Genomic DNA, 23,414 nt, shown 5'->3' on the forward strand with positions numbered 1-23,414 from the left:
GCACCTTTTGTCATTTGCTTTTAACCAAATGTCCCTCATGTACATTAAATGTTTAAATGTGTTGTTTAAAAATTTTATGTTTTATTGTTAAGACTTTGAAGTGCCTGTAAATGCATTTGGTGGTAAAATACACATGCACCTAGTTGTGGACTCTTCTGTCCTAATAGAAAACTGATGAGTAGAAGAGCCAGATACTGTCTATGATATTGCTCACTGATATTTACTCCCAATCTTGAGCCAAGGGAATGGCAAAGACTATAGGACTCAATCTTCAGCCAGTTTAATACAATGGGTGAGTGACAAATTGAGATTGAGATTTTAAGTTGCCTTGGGAGACGGTGTAGTGATAGTGAAGAGAGTCAGTATTGACAGCTTTATGCTTCCTGGTAACCACTGCTGCTCACCGTTGTATACTGTAAATACAGCCTTGTGTACTGTAGTGCAGAAGGAGGAGACGGGCAATGCATTTTAATGTGGAGCCAGCCAAGGTCGCAATTTAATGTTCTGAGGGAGTCCAGTCTTTACGGGGCAGAAGAGGTCACTCGGTTGTTACAGTCACTAAATCACTGCCTGTCCAAAAGAGAAAACAAGTTTATAAAAGCCAGTGTGAGGGCTTATGTATACGTCCAAGCGGACATTGAAAAAATTAATAGAAATTGAGGGCATGTGATGACTCAGAGTAGTGAAAGCTCTCTCAGCATGCTGTTTTATACCCTTAACCATCATAGCTGCTCTCACTTGGCATATTTGATTAAAATAAAATTAAATCATAAACCTTTTTTTTTTTTTAATTAAATATATCAAGGAAGACGGTGCGCAGTGTGAGGGTTGGGCACAATGCTGCATTGCAGATTGCTGATGAAATGGAAAAGCCATAACAGTAGAGGAAAGACTTTTATTGGTATACATATTTAAAGCCCCTGCACAGAGCCACACTATTCCTGAGAGTCTCGTTACGTGGCACATTCGTGTGGTTTTATGTGGCCACAGTTCTAAAAGGAGGTTCCGATGCATTATCTTGGGAAAACACGTACCTCTGGCTTGGGCGATACATAATGATTTTAATAATGTTCGTGTGCTAATATAATGAAATGGCAAATAACCGAAGGCCCTGGGAAATTCTAACTGGACATTATAATTCAAAAAACTGCACTATGACTTGCTATAGATGTTATCACTCCCTAGATGAGGCCACAGCATCTGAACTGAAAGTAAAAAATATTTAAATACTTGCTTAGCAGTATTTAATTGAAATGCAAATAAACAAATTAACACAGGCTAATGGCAAAGAAAAATCTGGCTGCCAGCATTACTTTGACAAAAGTCAATATTATTTAACCCAAAAGATGATAAATTGATGCTCTTACCCCGAACCCATAAAGCCTTGATCTCCTGGAGCAGCAGTCCCCAACCCCAATATTTTCACAGACCAGCCAGATAAATACAACAAAATAAAACCAGAACCGGTACCAAAGAAAAGAAGATTTATTCATCACAAACGGGAAAAGACCCAGGGAAACCAAGTTAACGATAAAAACGATTTAAAAAAAAATAAAGCTGAAAACCATGAATTTTCACACCCGAGCCTCAGCTCTCGCAGCCCGGTACCATGACAACAACCGGTCCGGGGGTTGGGGACCGCTGTCCTGGAGGATTCTTCCTGTTAAAAGGTAGTTTTTCCTTCCCACAGTTGCCAAGTCTTTGATCATAGGGGGTCATGTGATTGTTGTGGTTTATAATTTGCTTATCTACTATTGTGGGGTCTTTAACTTACAACAGAAAGCACTTTGATGTGTTTGTTGATACGAAATGGTGCTATATAAATCAAATTGATTTGAATTAGACGTGTAAAAAAAACATTTTAAAGGAAAGTAAGTAAAAATCTAAGCACGTAATAGAACATAAATAATGTGATGTGAACTTGAGTGACAGTGACAGCTAAACCCAGAAACGTATCTCTAGAGACTTTAAGAAGTAAAAAAAGTGAGATTTCTTGGCACCAAAGGGGGGGAACGAAATATTTTGCAGATGGCAGCACTAGTGCAACAGTTGAAATGGTCTGGTTAATGTCAAACAGGGGTAACACCCAAACTCCTCAAACTTTGTAAGTCTTTAACCTCTGTAGCACAAAATTGTAATTTCTTGCATGCGATGGGACAAGACTGATAGAAAGGCATTGAAATGTCCTTGAATATTATGTCTGAACAAGTGTGGGAAACCTGATAACATTCCTCAGAGGGTCAAAGCTGGCTGAGCCGGCCGTGCTGGCACTGACATTGCAACTGGCTCTGCGATTAAGCCACGGGAGCCATTTTAGGGCTGATTATTCATGGTGCTACTGTACTGATGTTCCACTACACTGAATTCTCTCATTAGGTCATCCGGCTCTAAAGGCCATTAAATTTTCAGTCAGCATGAATAAGTCAGAGAGTTCTGCCTCTGATCATGCAGTGCGAAGAGTCCCCAAACTCATCATAGGTGCTCTGCAAGAAAAGGAAAAAAAAAAAACCTACTTCAGTGCAGGGGTAACATTTGCTCAATTAAATATGTGAGAAGGGCAGGGGTTGGCAGCAGGGTAGTTTTTTAGATTTAAAACCTACCATGTGGTGCCAGACAGCATTTCCAGAAGTATCGATTAGAATTTTGCTGCGGGTAAATGACTCCCAATGGGATCTCCTTGGCAACTGGAGCCGCGCCAAGCCACTGAATGTCTAACCGACTTAATGCAGATATAAATCGCCATTCCAATCAAGGCCGTTTTATTTGCGGCCTTAAGTGAAGCAATACGTCACCTGCAATGCTGCACATTTTCGTCAATAAAATCCTGTCAAATCCGTTAAAGGCATGCTGCATTGATGACATATGATTTATGCTGCTTCGTTCCAGGGAAGGATATGTCATGCATAGTTGGAGTAAGCAGGTAGTTAAGAACGGTTGGCATTTGGGTCCCTAGTGCACTACAATTAATCATAATTGCTTTGTATTGCCTATGAACCTTTATTGTGCTTTAGATCTGCACTCCCATAGCATGAAAAGCATGAGCAATTAGCTTTAATTAAAACTAATTCCTACCCGTAATATCTTGAATGGCTTGCCTTCTGCGGCTTTTTGTCCGATTGATTCGACTTGTGTGACAACAGCTCATTTACAAAGTGAACATGAAAATGAAGCATTATGGCGAAACATGCACTGAAATAAACTACTAGATTTTCTTTTTCTTTTTCCGAAGCTTCAGCGCTATAGAAAATATTTTCATTGGTGTTTTAATGTGGCCAGAAAATAACTGGAGAAAACAAAGAGAAATTGAACCATTGACTTCAAATACGACCCCTTGAAAGCACAGCCAGAGCCCTATCCACTGCCATCTATTATATTCATGAGTGTGACCTGTCGGGGGTGAGAGGAGGCTGCAGGGGGAGGTGATGGGCGCCCACCTGCTCAGTTTCTAAGACAACTGCCTGCCAGGAGATCAAACAGGCCTCCTCGCTCCCCTCTGTTCTCCTCCTCCTCTCCCTTGCAAGTCCCATATACGAGGCGACTGACCCACTTTTCCTGCCTCCCTGAGCCATTACCTGGAGAAAATGTAGTGATGTGGTGTGCGAGCATGTTGGGTTGGTGGGTGGGTTTGCAGCACTGAACAAAAGCTTCTCATCTTCTCCTACTGTACAGAAATGAAGGTGTAACAAGGACTCCAAAGAAAGCATGTCATTTCTTATCAGATGCTATTGCATGTGAGATTGCTTCTCTAATGGCGTGTCTTGGCCTAGTATGTGTTTTGCTTCTGTGCTGCCACACATGTTAACTGAGCTCACTCAGCTAGGCAAATTTGCCAGACAAATGGATAATTTGCCAAACACTGCGGGACCAAATGAAAGTAGTGATACTGCATAAATTCCATTGCGCTGGTGTAAATTGTTTACAATCCTATGGGCTTTATGGAAGGTAGAGCCATCACTCATTGTTTTCATGGCATTAGATTGATATTGATTGACTCTGACAGCTAGCATCATGATACTTAGGCCCAGTGACCATTTTATCTCTTTCCCCCTCTTGGCTCATTTTTGTCAGTCCTCTTGCCACCTTCCTTTGTGCTTGCCTTTATTACCCTTATGCTACTTTTTTTTTAAATGTTCTTTTCACTCTGGTGCTCTCTTTCCTTACAGGCCTCACATGGTGACAGAATACATGGGCATCAGGAATGAGAGTTTTATGAAGATTGCTGCTGTGGGGACATGGATGGGAGATTTTGTCACTGCCTGGATGGTGAGATTTGAACTCATCCGTGTCCACATTAAATAAGTCAGCTTTTATGAAAAGAAAGACAGACCTTCAAATTTTAACCCTGCATTATGAAAAGCACAATGACTGAAATGATTGAAAATAAACCTCTTATTCATGCTAACACCATGATTTGTTAAATGAAATTGTGTTAAGCTTTATTTTTTTCAACGCATAGTAGATCACAGTTTAATAAAGAATAGCAGCTTTATTTAAGAAAATGTTTAAATATAATTGGAAATGCTGAATAACTAAAATACTAATACTTTTTGATAATTTTATGACTCTTTTTTTCATACCTGATACAAAAAAAATCTAATCAAGAGAAAACCATTTAGTTCAGCCTGCTTCATTAAAGTGCAATATACAGTTAGCAAAATAATAGTAAAAATCTAATAGACGAATGCATAAGCAAGTCAGTATTAAAAAAAGTGAAATAAAAACTCAGTCTTGCTAAACTTGGGATTCTTGTGAAAACATCTGCATTATATTGTGAAATGTTTTCCTGGTAACATTTTAGAACTTTTTCATTAGAGTAGCTGCTCTTTATAGCTAGCTTGCTAACTAGCTTGCATTTAATTTCACATTAGCATGTACTTAAGCTAATGACCTTTAGCCTGTATCGTGGGCGTCATAAACTGCAGAAATAATAATTGTTTGGGTTTTGTTTCGTTTTTTTATTTGTTTTTTTTATTTTATCCACTCCACACAGTGTATCTGAGACAACTGCCTGATGGTACAGAGCTAAGAATAAAAAGAGCCCTAACTTCATAAATTAGCTGAGCAGCAACAATGAGCATCAAGTATTTAATATAATATAGACTATCATGCACTGCTCAAATACACTATGCTGAATTACTAACCCACTAAGTATGCTTATAGGTTTTGATAATTTTATAAAAGTGAAATGTTTTTCTCTCATATCTGATATGAAACATTTAATCATTTTCATATCATAGAAGAAGGCAAACAAAATTCTGGTAACATATATCTGATAGACCTTCCCAGACTATAAGTTTGGTCAATATAACAAAAAAATTGTGAGCCTAAATACTCAGCCTTCCTAAAACTTTGTACAAATCTGTGACAAATGACGGACGGTGCAGAGCTAAGAATAAAAGGTTAACAGCAGCAACCTCTAAGCAGCAATGATGACCAAGTATTTGACCCAATGAGTGTTTAAAAAAAAAAAAAAATTTAAATCTGATAAGCCTTGCATGGCTGCAAGCATGGTTACTTTTAGCTGTGTTCATATCATAATAATTTAATAAATCATGTTTACAACCAGGTCAAGATACAAATGAAGCCATTCTTCACGTACCAAAATCTAATTTCTAGGTCAGGTGTATCCTCTCAGCCATATCAAGGCACACACTTACAATGCAGCTTTCCACACTAATCTAGTTCAGTCTGCTATCAAACCCTCAGAGGAACATGCGACTGATGTAAGGAGGGTCAGAGGAAACAATAGGTGCACAGGGAGGGACAGAGTGTGTTGTAGAAGAAACCTACCTCTGTTCATTTATCAAAATAAAAAGAGGAGGAGAGCTCCAGCGGGACAGGACTACCTGTGGTGGGAGGAGTGCGAGCTTTGACACCAGCATCCACACAGCTGAGACAACTTGACAAGCTCTCTCACCGGTCACATTAGTATTCTACAGTACATACTGCAGAGAAAGAGAGCGGGTGGAAGGAGAGACAGAAAAGGAGGCAGAGGAGGAGGGAGGTAGTCGGTAAGAAACAGAGGTGAAGGGGAAAGGGAAATGTAAAAGTGTGGTCAGAAGGGAGCCAGGGGAGGAAGCGAGTGAGAAGGTGAATCAGGGAGGCACAGGTAGGCCAAGACGAAGTGCTGATTCCAAAATCCCTCCAAGTTTTTTTTTGTTTTTTTTTACATTTGATTAATTCAATGAGGCACTTTGAAGATGACCTCTGTGTCTCCTCTGCATAGCAGATTTACAGTATAGCTTTACTGGTTGAGTGAACAGGAAGTGTCTGTTTTTGAAATGGTGCAAAGCCAGAAACATCTCATCGATTCCCTGATTCACATTCTTTCTCCAACACACTATCTGCAGTGAGGTGCTTTATTGACGAATTGACCTTGCCTCTGCAGCAGCTCCACATAAAGAATTTCTTTAGACGCTATGCTTTCTGACACAACTCTGCAGCCGTGCAAAGAAGATCTCCCGTAACTGACTTTTAATGACATTAAGGATGACAGCGTAAAAACAATTTCCCTAGCTGTTGGAAGCACAACATTAATACTGAAAGAAGCGAGTATGTTTCAAGGTAATCACATAGTCATTAGTGGTAAATCAACAATGGAATGCTATTCAGTATGAATCATTCAGTATTCACAACTTTATATCTGTTCAGTATTCAAAACTGTATACCTGTAGAGTAACATGTCATACAGTTTAGGGAAATAAGCATTTAATCAGCTGCCAAATTTGTAAGTTTGCACAGTTAGAGACTTATTATTTTTTTAATTTTTATGGTGCTTTCATTTTAATTAAGAGAGAATATTAACCAAAAATCCAGGAAAAAAATCCATTACAGAAAAGTTACACACTGATTTGCTCGTCACTGAGTGAAATAAGTGTTTGATTCCTTCCATGACTTAGTACTTAGTTGAGAAACCCTTTTTGGCAGCAGAGGAGTAAGATACTTTCTGTAGTTGGTCACAAGGTTGACTCTCGTCTTAGGAGGAATTTAGACTCACTCCTCTTTGCAGAAACTCTCTAAATCCTTTCGGTTTCTTGGCTGCTGCTTGGCAACTCAAATCTCCCTCCATAGATTTTCTATTGAGGAGTGGAGAATGGTTAGGCCACTTTAATGTGGTTCTTCTTTAGTCTCATTTGTTGCCCGGGTGGTATGTTTTAGGTCATTGTCATGCTGGAAGACACATTGACATCCTCAGTGTTCTGGCTGAGGGAAGGAGGTTCTTGTCCAAGTTTTTATGGTACATGACATGAAGTCAGCCCAAAGCATAGTGGTCCTCCCCTGTGTTTGATGGTGGGGATGGTAATCTTTGGGTCATACTTGGCATTTCTCTTTCTCCAAATACAGCAGGTCAAGTTGATAGAGCAAATTAGGTTTCATCTGACCATAGGACTTTCTCCCAAACCTTCTCTGCATTGTTTGAATGTTCTGCAAACTTAAGACAGGCCTGCACATGTGCCTTCTTGAACAGGGGGACCTTTCAGGCACTGCAAGATGTCAATCCATCACAGTGTTGTGTTAGCAACAGTCTTCTTGGTGACTGTGTAACCGCTAACTGCCTTCAGATTATTAACAAGCTCCTCCTGTGTGGTTTTGAGATGATCCACCACCTTTTTAAGGATCATTCTCACCCCATGATGCAAGATCTTGCATGGAACTCCAGACTGAGGGCGATTGATGGTGTTCCATCAATCACTATCTTTCATTTCTAAATAATCAAACCAACCGTTGTCACCTTCTCACAAAACCTCTTGCCGATGGTCTTGTAGCTCATTCCAGCCTCGTGCAGGTCTACAGTCTTGTCCCTGATGTCCTTCGACAGCTCTTTGCTCTTGCCCATGGTGGTGGAAAGGTTGGAAAGGAACAAATTGATCCTTTATACACATGACGAGTTGAGTTAAGGAGTGTCTGCAAATAACTGATAGATTTATGGGCACAGAGTCATGTACACGCATACATGTATATTTAGGAGGCAGAATTATGTCCTTCACTGTAAGTTTGTAACTCTGGAGCAGCATGCAGCATTGTTATTTGTTTAGCATATACAGTAGTTAGCATATGTATAATTGAAATGTCCTGATAAACCAGATGGTTTGATTATGATTTCCACTAGATGGAAACTTTTAAGTAAGAAATGCTAATACTTTGTTTCTTATTGTTTGTTGAGAATGTTTGCACACGTAATATGGCAACACTTGAACATTATCTAAATGGACTGGCATTTATATAGCACACTTTTTGAGTCATATTGACGTGTACACATCTATGATTGCTAAAGAAATATTTTTCAAAAACACTAATAAGATATAAGAGATTTATGCACCACCCAAAAATTTAGACGACATAGTCAAAGTTTCCCTTTGACTTTGAAATGATTCATATTACTTTTATGGCTTTCTAGTACATTACATATGTAGCTACATCTAGAAGGTGGTTAGCCCAAATCATTAGGGAAACAGGTAGCCTGCCTTCATCAACAAAAAAATATAAAAATCTTTACGATCCTCCTCTGAAATTTTCAATTAACACTTGGGTTTCATTTGCTGTATCTATCCATGCTCCTCTGAAGAGAACCTATGGGAAATGACTACCCTGCCTGGGGCAGGGTTACCGGGGCCCAACCACGGAGCCAGCCTTAGGGAGGGGCACAGTTAGAGCACCTGGTGGTTCGGTCTTAGTCGACAGGGCTCAGCCAGATGTAGTCTGAAGAAGCAACATGGGCCTGCCCTCTGGTAGACCTGGCTTTGGGAATGCCCCAGTGTCCTTCTGGATGAGCTGGAATAGGTGGCTGTGGAGAGGGAGGTGTGGGCTTCTTTGCTTAGACGGAGGCCCCCATGATGCAGACCCAGATAAGCGGAAGAAGATGGATGGATGCAGTAACTTTTTTGACAGTTTGCTCACTAACTCCATTCAGACAGTTTCTTCTGCTTATCAGAAGTTGGGTTGCAGTGGCAGAAGCCTAAGTATTTTAATCCTGACATCATTGTGTTTGCCATTTTAATCCTAGAGGACCCAGAGGCACTCAAAGGCTAGATGAGACACACAGTTCTGTCCCGGCATCTCCTCCAAAGGGAGGCATTCATGAATGATCCTGATGAGATGCCCACACCACTTCAGCTGCTTCCTTTTGATGCAAAGGAGCAGTGATTCTGCTCTGATATTCTCACTGTAAACCTGAGCTGAGCCATTTTACAGAGGAAATTTATGTCACTTTTATCCGTGACCTTGTTCCTCCGGTCACCATCCAGAGTTGGTGTGAGGGTAGGAATGTAGATGGACTGGTGAATCAAAAGCTTCTGGCTCAGCCCTGTTTTCACCGCTGCGGTGAAAACAGGGCCGAGTGCCTGCATTACTGCGGGCAGTGGGCCAATCTACAGGTCAATCTCATGCATCGCCTGCCCGTAACTTGTGAACTAGATTTCAAGACACTTGAACTTCCTCAGTTAGGGTAACAACTCTCCCCCAACCCACACAGAGAACTATTACATTATTTTACTTTCTACAGGTGACAGACATGATGCTCCAGGATCAGCACTACCCAGACTGGGGCAAAGCTGCCAGAAGGTTCTGGAAACAAGGCAACAACAGGATCGTCCTCTTCTGGTATGTCATTTTCTTACACTGAAATAGAATGTCTGTTAGACTGTGCTTTTCTTTACCTGCATGCACATAAGATATCAATATTTCCTCAAGCTTTGAATTATACTACGTCTTCCTGTAATGCTCTATAGGAGTGTGTACATGCATGTGTGCATGTTATGTGATCTGTTCAGCGCGTTGCAGGGTTACACACAGTCAATAGCCATGTTAATCATCCCTCACTCAGTGTCAGCACCTTTAATTAGAAGAACAGGCTGAAAATCAATGGACACAGCGAGGTCTCCAGGCAAACCATAGCCCCGGCTTTTACTTACTCATACCACAAGCTGTGACCCTGAAATAAGTGCTAAACAAATGCTGCAAACCATGTCTGATGCGCACTTTACTCAGCAGACAAGTAGAACCACTCCCTGTTTAGATGCACTACACCACCGCTGCACGGTCCCAGCGGCATTCATTCACAAAAGTCCTTTGGTGCTGTCAGATAGTTTGACATAGCGTGTCATTCAGATATTTCACGTAAAAGCTTCTGCAGCGGTTCATCTCGGGGTCATTGTAAAAAAGTGAAAAAAACTGAAACAGGTCTGACATCTAGTTAATAGGAACACAGAGAGCTCGAGACATCTTAAACTTCAAAGCGAATTTGGCCGCAGCGTTTTAACATTTCCTTTTCGCCGAATTGATTCACCTGCAATTAGAATGCAGGCGGACGAACTGTTCGGCGACTTTTCTGCAGCCCTTCATTATATTGATGGATGCCTCAGCTATCCGTGTCACAATCAATGCCAGATTTGATGAGCTATCGTTTGAAATTCAGCGCTTGAAATGTGATTGATAAATGCGTCGCTGGATATGTCTTGTCAATATGTGCTGAAGGGCCGTTGCAAATTGTAAAGGACAGCGCCAAAAGTCGTCCGTGCTGAGGGAAGGGAATGCCGCTTGTGGAATAATAAAACCCCTCAAAATTTATCTCTCAAACAGCTGAAATGGGATATGAGCTGGCAGTCACTATCTGCAATGCAGCCAACCGATGTGTGGTGTGAGAATGCACACAACTGCACAATAATCGCTGGGTGACATTGAGACAAAATACACAGTGGAGAATAATACTAAGTCACATTGCCTCTCTTCACATGGCTGAGAAATTTTTCAGTGAACACTGAATGCAGAGTAATTTCGTTCATGTCACACTGCATGAACGAAATGCGGGAAGTGTTAAAGAATGCAAAAAAACCCCAAAAAGCCCTCTCTAGGTAAGTGATATTTTGGCTCATGTTAAATATGTAAATGCATGGAAATATGTATGCAGTAGAGTTTTGAATTACATTGTCTCTGCATCCACAAACAGACACAGTTATTGTCTATGCACATTCATCTTCCTGGAAACTCACGCTATTTGTCAAATCTTGGTAAAAGAGTGTGGTTCAATGCATTATTGAGTCCATGAAGAGAGACCGAACAGTGCAAGATTGATCTTCTCTTGTAGCTGTCGTACCTGTTGTTTGTGTTCTGAGATATGTGATGCTAACTGTGCACCTATCTAGGCTGAAATTTAGAAAAAATATTTAGATGTTCTTTTTTTTCTCAAGTTTAATGCTTGTTATCATGCTCCTCTTCTCTCCTGTGCTGCAGGACAGTACTCATCTCTCTGACATCAGTAGTGGTTCTGGTCATCAGTACCGACTGGATCAGCTGGGACAACCTGAACCGAGGCTTCCTGCCCAGTGATGAGGTCTCCAGAGCCTTCCTAGCTTCCTTCATCTTGGTCTTTGACCTTCTCATTGTTATGCAGGTAGATCAGCCCCATGGGGCCAATTTAAGGGGGGGGGAGAAAGAAAGAAAGAAAGAAAGAAAGAAAGAAAGAAAGAAAGAAAGAAAGAAAGAAAGAAAATAGCAAGCTGGGATGTCTCTTGGCTTACTCTATTACCTACCTTGCCAGGTCCTCTGCCTCCCCCTTTTTCCTTCCTATTCATCAATGGGGCACTGCGGCACAAAGCAGTGCGAGGGCGGTTGATCCCTCTCAGCTGGCACGGACACAAACTTACACACACACACAAACACACGTATATCTGTTTATATACGAAGATACAAACAGAGAGGTGTGGTGTGGTGTTAAATATAAATTATTGACTTTTTAAAAAAATCTCTTTTACCGTCTTCATCATGTTTCCCAGACCTCCCTATGAGCCTAGAGACGAGTTTATTTTGTTTAATGATGACTCACAAGATTGAAGTCCCCACTTCCCCCACCGCCCCCAACCCAATGTCTTCTCTCTCTCACAGGAGAGTGAACATCAATAAAGCCTGTGTCAGTCACTCATGAATATGCAAATGTGCTTGTCTGGGGGGAAAAAAACCCCAAAAACACATACTGTGTGCTTAGGAGAAAGATTGTGAGATTTTTGTTTTCCCCCACACTGCTAACCATGCGCCTGAACCACAGGCCAATCATCTATTTGCTCAGAGCTTCTTGAGCCTAATTCAGCAAAGCGCCTCCCAATGTTTAATGAACATATTTCACTGGAGCTCGTTAGCAGGTATTAGAGGACGTCCTACAATACCAATATCTCGTATCCCCTAAACATATATTTCCACTCTGTTTATTATGGTAATTATAAGGAGCCAGCAAATGTATGGGAGGACATTTTTCAGTGTTATAAATACCTCACTCCACAGAATCCTGGCACCGACGCCATTATTATTCCCTTGGTATTGTGTATTAGAACAACTGTAACACTAAAAGTGATTTCTAGACTTATTTATTGAAACGGTTCATTATTTTAAGAAGGGCTTTTTGCTGCTCAAGCCAGTAATTACTTCACGCTGTGGTCTTTTCCTCACAATTATTGTGATTATGCAGATTTAAAGCAGTAGCTGATCTTACACTGTGCAAGCGTTTCCTCCCAAACATCCTCGCGTCTCGCTGAGACCAGCTTTTTCGCCTTCCTTGACCGACTCCCGGACGATGTGTTTGACATCTCCGTTTCTGGACCCTCGACTCTCTCGCTCACGCTCACTCACTGTAACTTGGCTGTTTATCATTCCCGGCTCGCAGTGATTTGTTTACGACAGGCCTCCGCTCATTTTCTGCGCGGTGTACAGCAAGCACATTTACTGCAATTATTTATGGGTCAAGTTAGCTTGTGCCGTTACAGGGCTCTCGCACCGGCGGCCGTCACTACATTCCTTCGGTCAATAAAAATTCATCCGCCGCAGCCCTCCCAACAGCTTCATTCGCCTCTATCCTGGATCTGTGCCATAGTTAATCTCACGCCTCCATGAGAAAAGATGGGTGATTTTGTTCTCATGCTAATTAATGCTCCAATTAATGACCTGTCTGGATTTGCCTACGAGCAGGGTTTTATCTTCTTTTTTTATTATTATTATTTTTTATATAATTGTGGCTTTTTGCTGTTTTGGGTTTTCTTTGGCAACCAAATGTCAGATTTCTGTATATACATATTTACATATGTGAAAGATGTTGATACACCCTGCCAGTTTACTCTACCTGTATTTGTTGTAGAGACTCATTATTTTGTGGTAGGAATGTTTAAATGCCATGCCTGCAAGTGCTACGGCAACCGATACAGCAGCTACGGAAGCAAAGTGGAGGACTTAATTAATATCCAAGGGGCTCTCGTCAAATTGTTTTGCTGTTCTGTTCATAGATATTGGCACAGGAGACCTTGGATCACATGAGGACGTAGTGAATTCAGATGTGTTAATTTCGTGCAGAGCAAGAAGCTCTGTGCAAATAACAGAATCAAATGGAAATGGAGCTAATCTGAAATTATGTGTGCCTTGTTTTTTTCCCCTCTAATAGTGATGACAAAAGCTAATTTGCAAAATGATTAAGTCAGCTCAGCAGAAAGAAACTGTTTCATAACATTTTCCTCTCTCTGTCTCTCTGTGTGACTTTCATTAGTTTCATCTGTGTTTATAATCATTTTAATGCCATGCTTTTCATAATCTTAAGTAACTCATTACAGAAATATTTAAATACATTTTAAAATGGTGTCGTAACACGGACATACAGTAGGAATCGTCTCCAGCAGCAGAACAGCAGACAGTAACAATTTAAGGCTCTGTATTCACTGTTAGGTTAGATTTTACTTTAAAAAAATTACTTGATCTTTAATTTTTTGATAACAAAAGCAAATTTTTGCTCACTGCCCACTTCATTAGGGACACTTGTTCAATGGTTGGCAGAAGCCTACTGCGTTCAGGTATTTAGACATGGTCAAGATGAAGTTTAAAGCGAGAATCAAAATGGGGAAGAAAGGGGATTTTAAAAGACTTTGAATGTTGTGTGGCTGTTTGTTCCAGATGGTGGTGGCCTGCAAATTGGTGATCTACTGGGATTTTCCCACAATCATCTCTAGGGTTTACATGGAATGTAATGCTCTGAACTGTCAGGAAGGCAACAGTAATTCAAATAACCACTAGTTATGACCAAGATGAGCAGAAGAGCCTCTTTGAATGCACAATATGCTCTTCAAGCAGACGGTCTCTAGCAGCAGAAAACCGGATCAGGAGCCAATCCCGTCAGCTAAGAACAGGAAACTGAGGCTGCAGTTCATACAGGCTCACTAAAATTGGAAAAATATTGCCTGGTCCTGATTCTTCAGCATTAGGATAGAGGCGATCCTAAATGTCTTCTTGCCTTGTATCTAGGAGACCTTAGCAGGGAAAAATTTCCTCTGACATAAAAGCTCCTGGGATCACTGAAACATACAAACCACCTCCTTGAATTATCAAGGAGTTTTAGGACTCCCTGATAATTCAAGGAGGGAAAGGAGCCAGCTGAGGGGGTTTGGGCATCTGATGCCTCCTGGACACCTCAAAGGCAAGGTGTTTCAGGCTCCAACTGGGAGGAGGTCTCTGAATTTGCTGGAGAGATTATGTCTTGGCTGGCTTGGGAACAACCTGGTGTCCACCCAGGTGAGCTGGAAGAGGTAGGAAGTCTGGGCTTGCCCCCTTGACCTTAACCTAGATAAGTGGTAGAAGATGGATGGATGGATGGACTGAGCCCCTTAGTTCCAGTTGAGCATCATTTATATGCCAAAGCCTAGCTGTATTGTTGCTGACCATATCCACCCCTTCATGATCACAGTGTACCCATCTGATGGCTGCCTCCACCAGGGTAACACATGAATCATTTCAAACTGGTTTCTTGGGCTACGTTCACACTGCAGGCGAAAGCGCATCAAATCCGACTTTTTTGATCCTATGTGACCCATATCCGATCATGTGAACAGCACAAATCTGATATTTTCAAATCCGATGATTTGATGTTTTAAAGCGACTGCTGTTTGAATGGTCATGTCGCATTAAATCTGTTTTTTACGTCACTGACACAAGACAGACGCCAATAATCAGCGCCGGAGAAGACATCGCGGACGCTTCCTGGCCATCCCGTGTAGATGTTAGTGAAACTGAAGCTCATACGGAAAAAAGGGAAAAAATCAGCATAAAAATCAATAAAAGAAGCAAAGCGTTTAAAGAGCAAAGAGATGAAGCGTCCACACTCACTAGGGAGATGGAAAAATGAAGCACCACTCCTCTCTAAAACAGCAATAAGAATGATTATTAGGCCATATGTAAATAACAAAACAACTTTACAACTTAAAGCAAAATTGGGAAACGTAAAGTCCAAAAAGTGTCTTTATATTAAGGGCCATCAGTCAAACAATAGTGTTTGCTCTGGGTCTAAACAGAGCACGTTGTGTGTGACTTCTCCTTTTGCTCATGCGGGCCACTTTGAGGGTTCACACTGGAGCGTGTTTGCTGACACATTTTATCTGTAGTGTGAACAACTAGACAAAAAAATCGGATTTGATCCAAAAATCGGAATTGAGCATTAAGATCTGCAGTGTGAACATAGCCTTAAACATGATGGTGAGTTCAGTGCACTTAAATGGCCTCCACAATCGCCGTATCTCAATCCAACTGAATACCTTTGGGATAGGAACGGGAGATTTGCATCACCAATGTGCGCTTGTCAAATCCGCAGGTGTAACAGATTTGACAGCTGCTCAAGTTGTCATGTTAATACGGACCAAAATCTCAGAGGAGTCTTTCCAGCACCTTGTTAAATCTATGCCATGAAGAACTAATGAAGTTCTAAAGGCAAAAGAGGTCTAACCCAGCTCTAGCAGTGTGCACCTAATAAAGTGGCTGATGAGTGTATATTGTTTATTAATTAGAATTCAGTTAAATTTTGATTAAAAAAAATAAAATCTAATCTAAAAAAGTTCTTCAGTACTTCACTGGTTTAAAAATGCAAAGCTGTAGGACTCTGTAGAACTGACAGTTTTCCATTTTCAAAAAAAATAAGAAATAATACTTTTTTTCACCTAATAAATGAATCATGTTTTGTGTATGAATAGTGAATAGTTTCACTAAAAACCTACTAGCCACCCAATAAAACTACATATTTGCAAAAAAGAAAAGTGACACCACGGGGGCAGAGGAAGATGCTGATGTTGAGCTGCCTGCTGATATATATATATATATTTTTAATCTGGTGAAATCCCATGTGCACAGGCACATGAGTACACACCACATGCGTGTAAACACACAGATTCGTCTGCCGTCTCCAGTAGCTGGCACCACGTTTAACCTCCAGTCAGTTTATGAAGAGACTCCACTGAGTCTTAATATTAGCTAATATTGAAGCCTTCTGTGAAGTGTTCAGCATCCAATAAACTATGATGCAGAGCTGACATTAGTCACTTCAGTGTATTCAGATGGGTGGCAGCATCACAATTGCGAGCTAAATTTTCAAAACCTGTTGTATTTGTGCGTGTTTTAGGACTGGGAGTTCCCTCACTTCATGGGTGACCTGGATATGAATCTGCCAGGAATGTCTACAACACATGTGAAGGTTAAGCTTCCTGTCTGCAAGCGCATCTTTAAAGAGGAGTACCACATTCATATCACAGGTACACTCAGATACAGGTCCTCCGGACAAAGAACGGGGTTATTTCATTGTTTTTTTTTAATGAGAACCTCTGTTTTTTTGTTTTTGTTTTTGTTTTTTTTTTCTATTTTTATTTTTTTATTTTTTTACAGCTGTTGGAAATGGATTAGGCAGCAGAAAGAAATGAAAATGTCCATGAGGGAGACATAAATTTGCCCTATTTTTGAATTGTGAATACTTAAAATAAAAAGTGCTGTGGCTGCTCTACTTTTCCACTCCTTTCTTTCTTTGGGGAAGTGTTTGTTGGTTAAACCACAAGCAACCATTTATAATACATGTGTAGTTTCTGTGGAAAGCAGGTGCCAACGCCGCTTCGATTGTGTTTCCTGTTCCTCGCGTTCCTCCCTGATGTGCGAGATGCTTCCCTCATCATCTCTCGCATCTCGGCCTCTTTAATGTTCTCTGCAAATGAGTGTATTTCCCATTTAAAACCGTCCTACTGGTTTCTCTATTTGGTTCTGCCACATGAACACGGCCTGTCATGACTATCAAGGGGAGGCGAACCAGTGTTCCTAAGCTAAATGTTAAACTGTTCAAAGGCTCAGTGGTTCGCAGAAGGTTGTTAACCTTAATGCATTGCATATCCATTAAGCATTATGGAAATGGCTCCGGTGCGGCGTGATTGGTTTAACTGAAAGCTTATTAGCATCATATCTCGGGGAAAGGTAGGGAGTAGTGTCACATATACCAGGGGCGACATCTGCCTGCTATCAGACAACCTGGGCAGTGGTGGTGTGGGCTGTCTCATGGTAATATAGTGATCTTGTTAGGAGATACCGTGGAGGAGCTACCACCTCTATCTGCATGCAAAATGAGAGGAATTTCTGATTAATGAATGTGACAGCATATCCATCTATGGACTCTGCCCGCTTAGCCATGTTTGGTGGAGGCTTGTGTGGTACATCGTTGAGGATATGCTTTAAATCATCTTTACAGTGCGTGCATGCTACTTAGCTTTCAAATATAAGCCTGGTCTAATCCAAGTTGAAATTCTCATTGCAGGTAAGTGGTTCAACTATGGTATCATCTTCCTCGTGCTGATTTTGGACCTTAACATGTGGAAGAACCAGATCTTCTATAAGCCCTATGAATATGGGCAGTATGTTGGGCCTGGTGAGAAGATCTTCACAGTGGAGGAGCCAGAAACCCTCAAGGACTTCAATCACAGCACACTCACCTACGAGTGGCGCTCCACCAACGTTGACCCTAGGACCAACTTAACCTACGTGGAGCGGGACATGTTCCTCCACAGCCGCTACATTGGAGCCAGCTTGGATGTGAAATGCCTGGCCTTTATTCCGAGCCTAGTGGCGTTCGTACTCTTTGGGTTTTTCATCTGGCTGTTTGGTCGATTTCAGGACAGCGAGACCTTCACAGAAAATCCAGACAAGAGTTACGAGAGGATAAAGAGGAAGTCGCCATCCGAGTACAGCAAGGAGATGGGCGCGACGCCAGAGGAGACACATGTCACTATGACCGATAGCCTCAAACGATCGGGAACGCCGATGCTTCTGTCGGTGGATGGGCCGCACTTTGGAGCGACACCCTCTACGAACTCTACGATTTCCATGGAAACCCAAGAGACACATCCGAGCATTGTGATCGACAGCACGGAGCAGGATGAACCGGCAGTCTCTTTCGATGTTCACAAATTCTCCCCGTGACTTGACGAACCTCTGAAACTTTGCACCTGCAGACAGGTTGGAACCAACATGATCAATGGTAAACAACTCGAGCATGTTTATTCAGGACAGCACGAGATGTCAGAGGAGGATCTTTAACACAGTTCTTCAAGTGAAGGACAGAGTGTTATTTACCTAGCCTAACCTTGATGGCTGTTCCAGTCATATTAATATATTTTTGTACCAAAAGCATTTTAAAAGTCTTTAAATGGCACCAATTCTGATACATAGCAGATCCATTGCAAAACCTCAACTGACCAGGTGCTACCTTGGATTTTACATTTTCCTAATTCAATTTTGTCAAGGTACACTAACGGGTGCCTGTAACAGAGAACTATTTCTACAGATGTGACCTTTGGTTAGTGGAGTTTTATTGTTTCAAAACAGTGTTATAACTACAGCAGTGCCTTGATATTTCACATATTCAGATACGCAAAGCATATTCTAAACAGCCTGTGTGACCATCCGGATCTGCTTTACTAATGTCTGACATACTGTATGCTCTTATCATATCGACATCATGTTACCTCATTTGATCCTGAAACTTTATCATTTTAATTTATTCTCATGCGATGTCACTCTTACTACGTTTTAATTGTGTTTATGACCATCGGTGTACGGTGACGACCTCCTCATTTACCCTCACTTGATTTTAGTTGCAAAGATAATAAATGCAATCAGCAGAGATCAAATAGCTAAGCAGCAAGCCACCTCATGATTGCTTATGCGGCTGCTGCACCTTTACTGAATACCAACAGAGGGAGAAAAGGTGGTTTTTGCCCTTGGCATAAACATAAATGTAAACCATTGAAGTGCAGCGGTGACTTCTCCAAAGCTCAGGGCTTCTTTATGTAAAGCTAATGGTTGTAAAAGCAGATTTTCTTTACTGTTTTATTGCATGAAAGAAAAGGTGCATTATCCTACTGTAAAAGAAACCCTCATTTCAAACATAACTAAAAGCTGCAGCATTTTAGCTTAAACTGGCTTTAATGTGTAAAAGTGTTTGTACACCTAAGTTTGGGGGGTGTTTGGTCCAAAAACATGTTCTTTTTTGTTTTTTTATACAATAAAATAACCATCTAAATTAAGTTTGTTGTTAATTATATAATGAACTTGCTCATGCTTTTGACCAAAGATGCTCAATAATGCAGTATTTTGAACATATTTGCAAGAAAATGTGATGATTTGAGACAAAGACATGTACGCACCGAGACAACGCAAGATAGCATGTGCTCTTGTTGTACTCTGCATTGATATATAATGCACAATATTACACTGTGGCTGCAGAAATAAGAAACTATGACATATATCTATATGATATTTCTCAAATAGTCTGCTTTGTTTGCCAATGAAAGGCACAGCAGTCATCATGTAACAGAATATGACCAGATTTCTTACATTTTGTAAACTTATCTACAGTACAAATTAATATAATTACATTCACATTAATTGATTATCGTTAAATTTTTTTTATCTTTAATTTTTGAAATGACAAAAACAATTAAAATGTCTTTTATTTAAGGTTGAGGTCCTGTTCTGGTAGAACATTACACAGTGGAGTTTTCTGCATTTGTCTTTTTGTGTGTGTGAACTGGAAGCAGAGCGAGAGAGAGATGTCCACTTGTGTCTGTACATGATGTTTTATACTTAACAGTCCGTGTGTGTGTGTGTGTGTGTGCAGACACATGTGAAGTGTGTAGGTGTTTGCTGCTACACTTCTTTTCAACAAAGGCCATTCTGTGAAGAGGTCAATTTATTCAGCATAATTGGTTTGCAGCTTTTGGTTTAGTAATTATCCTTTTATACATTAAAGCTCTGTGAAGACATTAGATATTAGTGTTTTACCAAAGGGCAGAACCTCTTTGGACATGAAGGGGCTCTAATATGTTTGGAATGCAGCTGTAATTGTTTGGGTTAAAAGTGAGGCCTTTGTCTTGTTCGGACTGTTTTCATTGTGTTGTGCTGCATAACTGACAATTCCTACAAGTTCCTCTCTGTTTTTTGAAGCAAAGGGGATTGTTTTGTGTTTCCACAGTGTACTGTACTACTGTTGAACCTTGTGCTACCAATAAATTAATACATTTTTTACATTCTGTATCGCTTGACCACTTTCCTTAATTCTTTTTGAACAAGGTTGCTGATCTCGATAAGTAACTCGCAAGTTAAGTTCTGCTTTTCAGTTTTTCTATATGCTTGGGAAGTATAGTTGCCAAGCAACAGTGCAGGTCAAGCTTCTTGCATCTGCTGACCCAATTAATGTGGGCAACAGGAGAAATAATGATACTATCTCTTCACAAGGACACTCGAATACGTAGCCTGCATACACATAGCACCCAGCTCAGATTAGCAGGAGTTCTCCTCTGAGCCTGTCCGTTGTTTGATTTATGCCAGTGGGAAACAATTTGAATTTGTTACTTGTTTTGTTCCCCGGCGGGATTTGTTTATAGAACATGTCTACGTGTAAATGAGTTATAGATTGGATCGAAAATGTCTGAGGGATGAAAACTGAACTCACTGCCGACAGAATTGGTTCCCAGTGTGGTGTTGGGACTCCTCCATTGAGGTTGAGAGAAAAATCTGAAGGGCCTTGAGATGATTGATAATATATTAAAGAAGAAAAAAAATGTGCTTTGTTACAGAGAATTATGGCACAGTACGGCTTTTCATCTTTGCTGTTTTGCCATGCACGCCGCTTGGCTCTGGATGGCAGTGCCGGATGATCAGAGCCACGCTGGATTCAAGAGGAAATTTTGAAAGGAATGTTGCGAAATTTTTTAAAGGCACTGAAAGAGTCCTACAAATGTTAGGGATCACATTTATAGAGTGAACGAGAGCCAGTCGCCCACTGTGCATTTAGTGTTAATCGGCGAATGTTACTGTGCGAATTTGCTAAATTTATATGACACGGATGGTAGACATAAACACCAGGATATAGTTATTGTGAGGTCTTCAACTTTTACCCTTTATCTCAAAGTGCAGCTGTGTCTAAATAAGAGATGCCGATTATGAGAAAGGGCTGAAATCCAACCAGTGGTTAATGAGAAAATACCACACAGAGGAGTGCGTTATGACAGATCTGTGATGTAACAGTTATTCACTTTCACTAGGAAATATTCAACAATTCTTCTAAGACTCTTGGATGTGCTGATCGCAAATTTAACTATAAAACAATCTAATTTAAATTGTTTGTTCTATTAAAAATGCTCCAACACCACAAACACGGTCATGTGGTCCAGTTTGGCGACTCAAATGAGCTGGGAGCTATTCTGTGTCGACATCCATGTATTATATGTACATATTCATGCTTATAATATAGGATTTCACTCTCTTTTTGGGACTACCAGATGTTACCCTTCAGATCAAGTCCCATACACGCATCTTGGCCTTGCAGGGTTTTTTTTCTTGTAAGCTCTTCTGTTTTGACATATATGCAAAGATTCTATTAAAAAGGGTTGCATGTAAGCCTAAATCTAACCCATTCTTAAAGCATGTGGTTGTTAATAGATAAAAGGGACTGCAGGGGTTGCTGCTGATAAAAAGTGGTTGATCGTTTTAGGTTAAATCATGTTAAACAGTGACTGTTTCATCCATCAGCTGTAGAAAGCTGCTTCACGGGCCTGGAATCCAACCACCGGTTTAACACAACAGAGGAGTGAGTTATGAAAAATCTGTAATGTGACAGAAGCAGTTAAACAAACTGATGTGAGACTATGCTATCGCAGGTGTCATCCAATCCAGCACTCCATTGTCAGTAACCGTGTATCCCGGGATGTGTAATTGCACCCACAACACTTGAATCCTGCTGTGCCATTCACTGCAAAATTAGCTTTAATAAGAGCCTCAGCTAGATTGCTTCAGTAGTAAATATTAAAACACCTGCAAGCAGATTTGTGAATACCTGAGGTCTCACGGATGCTTGTTGTTTGTCTGTGAAATAAATCCCATTGCCAGAGTGTATTAGCTGTTTTTACTGAGGCCTCTTCCAAGTCTGCCATTGGGCTGAGAAATTAGATATTGATTTTTTTTTTTTTTTTTTTTGAGGACCATGCAGAAAGTGAGAGAGCACATCAAAACAGGCATTTCAAAAAAAATGTTTATGGGGTGTTGGAGCCTGATACCCACGTTGTCTTAAAAGTGTATCGACTTCTCCCTCATTGCCGTGGATGCATTCGTGTTGGAAACGTTCATGATCAATTCCTTTCTGTCTGGTAATCAAATTTTTAGCTTGCTTCTTTTTTTCATGACAGAGAAGCTTTCTTTCAAACTGACTTCAGGCACCTTTGAAATGTTCCCCATTATTTACTATTTGTTCCAATAGCATGTCTACAAATCCAAAAAGACATAAGAACTGCTTTTTGAGGGAGGATATGAAGCACTATTGTTGGACCTAGAGCTAAATATAAGCCAGAAAAATTCTCTAGAGGGAATGAGCCATAGCTACAGATCAACTGGAATCTTCTCTACTGTCTTTGAGCTATCCTCCAATTAGATCAGTGTATCATGTCCTGGCATGGCCCATCACTCTGTGCTGGCAGCTCCGTGACTCTTAGAGACCTTGTGAAATTTATCAGTACTGTCAGTCCCAGCCAGCTACAAGGTTTCCCTTCAGTCTTTTCACCAAGTCTGAGATGGTTTCTGTCCCCAGTGGCCACAAGGGAAAGAGAATTCATCAGCAATTCCTTCTGCGGGTTTCTGATACCTAACAGAGGAACATGTGGCTCGGATAAATCTCTCAGAACCTCCAACAAGTCACTCAGAGGACTGAAACCCCAGGGGTGGGTTTGTGATAATGATGTCTGCCTTACTCTTCCTGTGTCGAGGAAGAGGATCAAATTTTATTCAAATTGTTCGTAAGTTATATAAAATGAAGAGCTGCTTGGTGAATATTAAAAAAAAATTCAGTTGCAATGTCCTTCAGTGGAGCAGCAGGTAAATGACGATAAAATCCAGTGTTGGGGAAAAATGTCTCTTTTTTTTTTTTTACCAACATTGGACCTACAAAACTGAAAATATCAATCAGAAAAATATCTAATAGAAAGATATCTGTCACTGTGCAGCGTATTTCTTTGTGAACAGTGGAAAAAGTTGATCTTGACATTGTAAGCCTTGCTGCAAAACTCACACACTGCACTGTTTTAAATAGTTTTATATAA

General features: G+C 40.7%; 1 protein-coding gene across 2 annotated transcripts in view; it reads left to right on the plus strand.

Annotated features, from left to right (window-relative positions):
• The window catches only part of tmem117 (transmembrane protein 117), a 46,746-nt gene extending 26,390 nt beyond the window's left edge, over positions 1 to 20,356 (plus strand). For both annotated transcript variants that reach the window (XM_085462333.1, XM_085462334.1), the window contains exons 4-8: positions 4,164 to 4,263; positions 9,503 to 9,600; positions 11,230 to 11,389; positions 16,412 to 16,541; positions 17,582 to 20,356. In XM_085462333.1, coding sequence (XP_085318459.1) covers positions 4,164 to 4,263; positions 9,503 to 9,600; positions 11,230 to 11,389; positions 16,412 to 16,541; positions 17,582 to 18,243 — 1,150 coding nt within the window. In that variant the 3' untranslated portion in view covers positions 18,244 to 20,356. The remainder of the gene's footprint in view (positions 1 to 4,163; positions 4,264 to 9,502; positions 9,601 to 11,229; positions 11,390 to 16,411; positions 16,542 to 17,581) is intronic.
• The last annotated feature ends 3,058 nt before the right edge of the window (positions 20,357 to 23,414 follow it).

This window comes from Copadichromis virginalis, linkage group LG7 (genome assembly GCF_057382275.1).
Source record: "Copadichromis virginalis isolate Kocher_CV1m ecotype Utaka linkage group LG7, C_Virginalis_male_GT1.1, whole genome shotgun sequence".
Taxonomy (NCBI): domain Eukaryota; kingdom Metazoa; phylum Chordata; class Actinopteri; order Cichliformes; family Cichlidae; genus Copadichromis; species Copadichromis virginalis.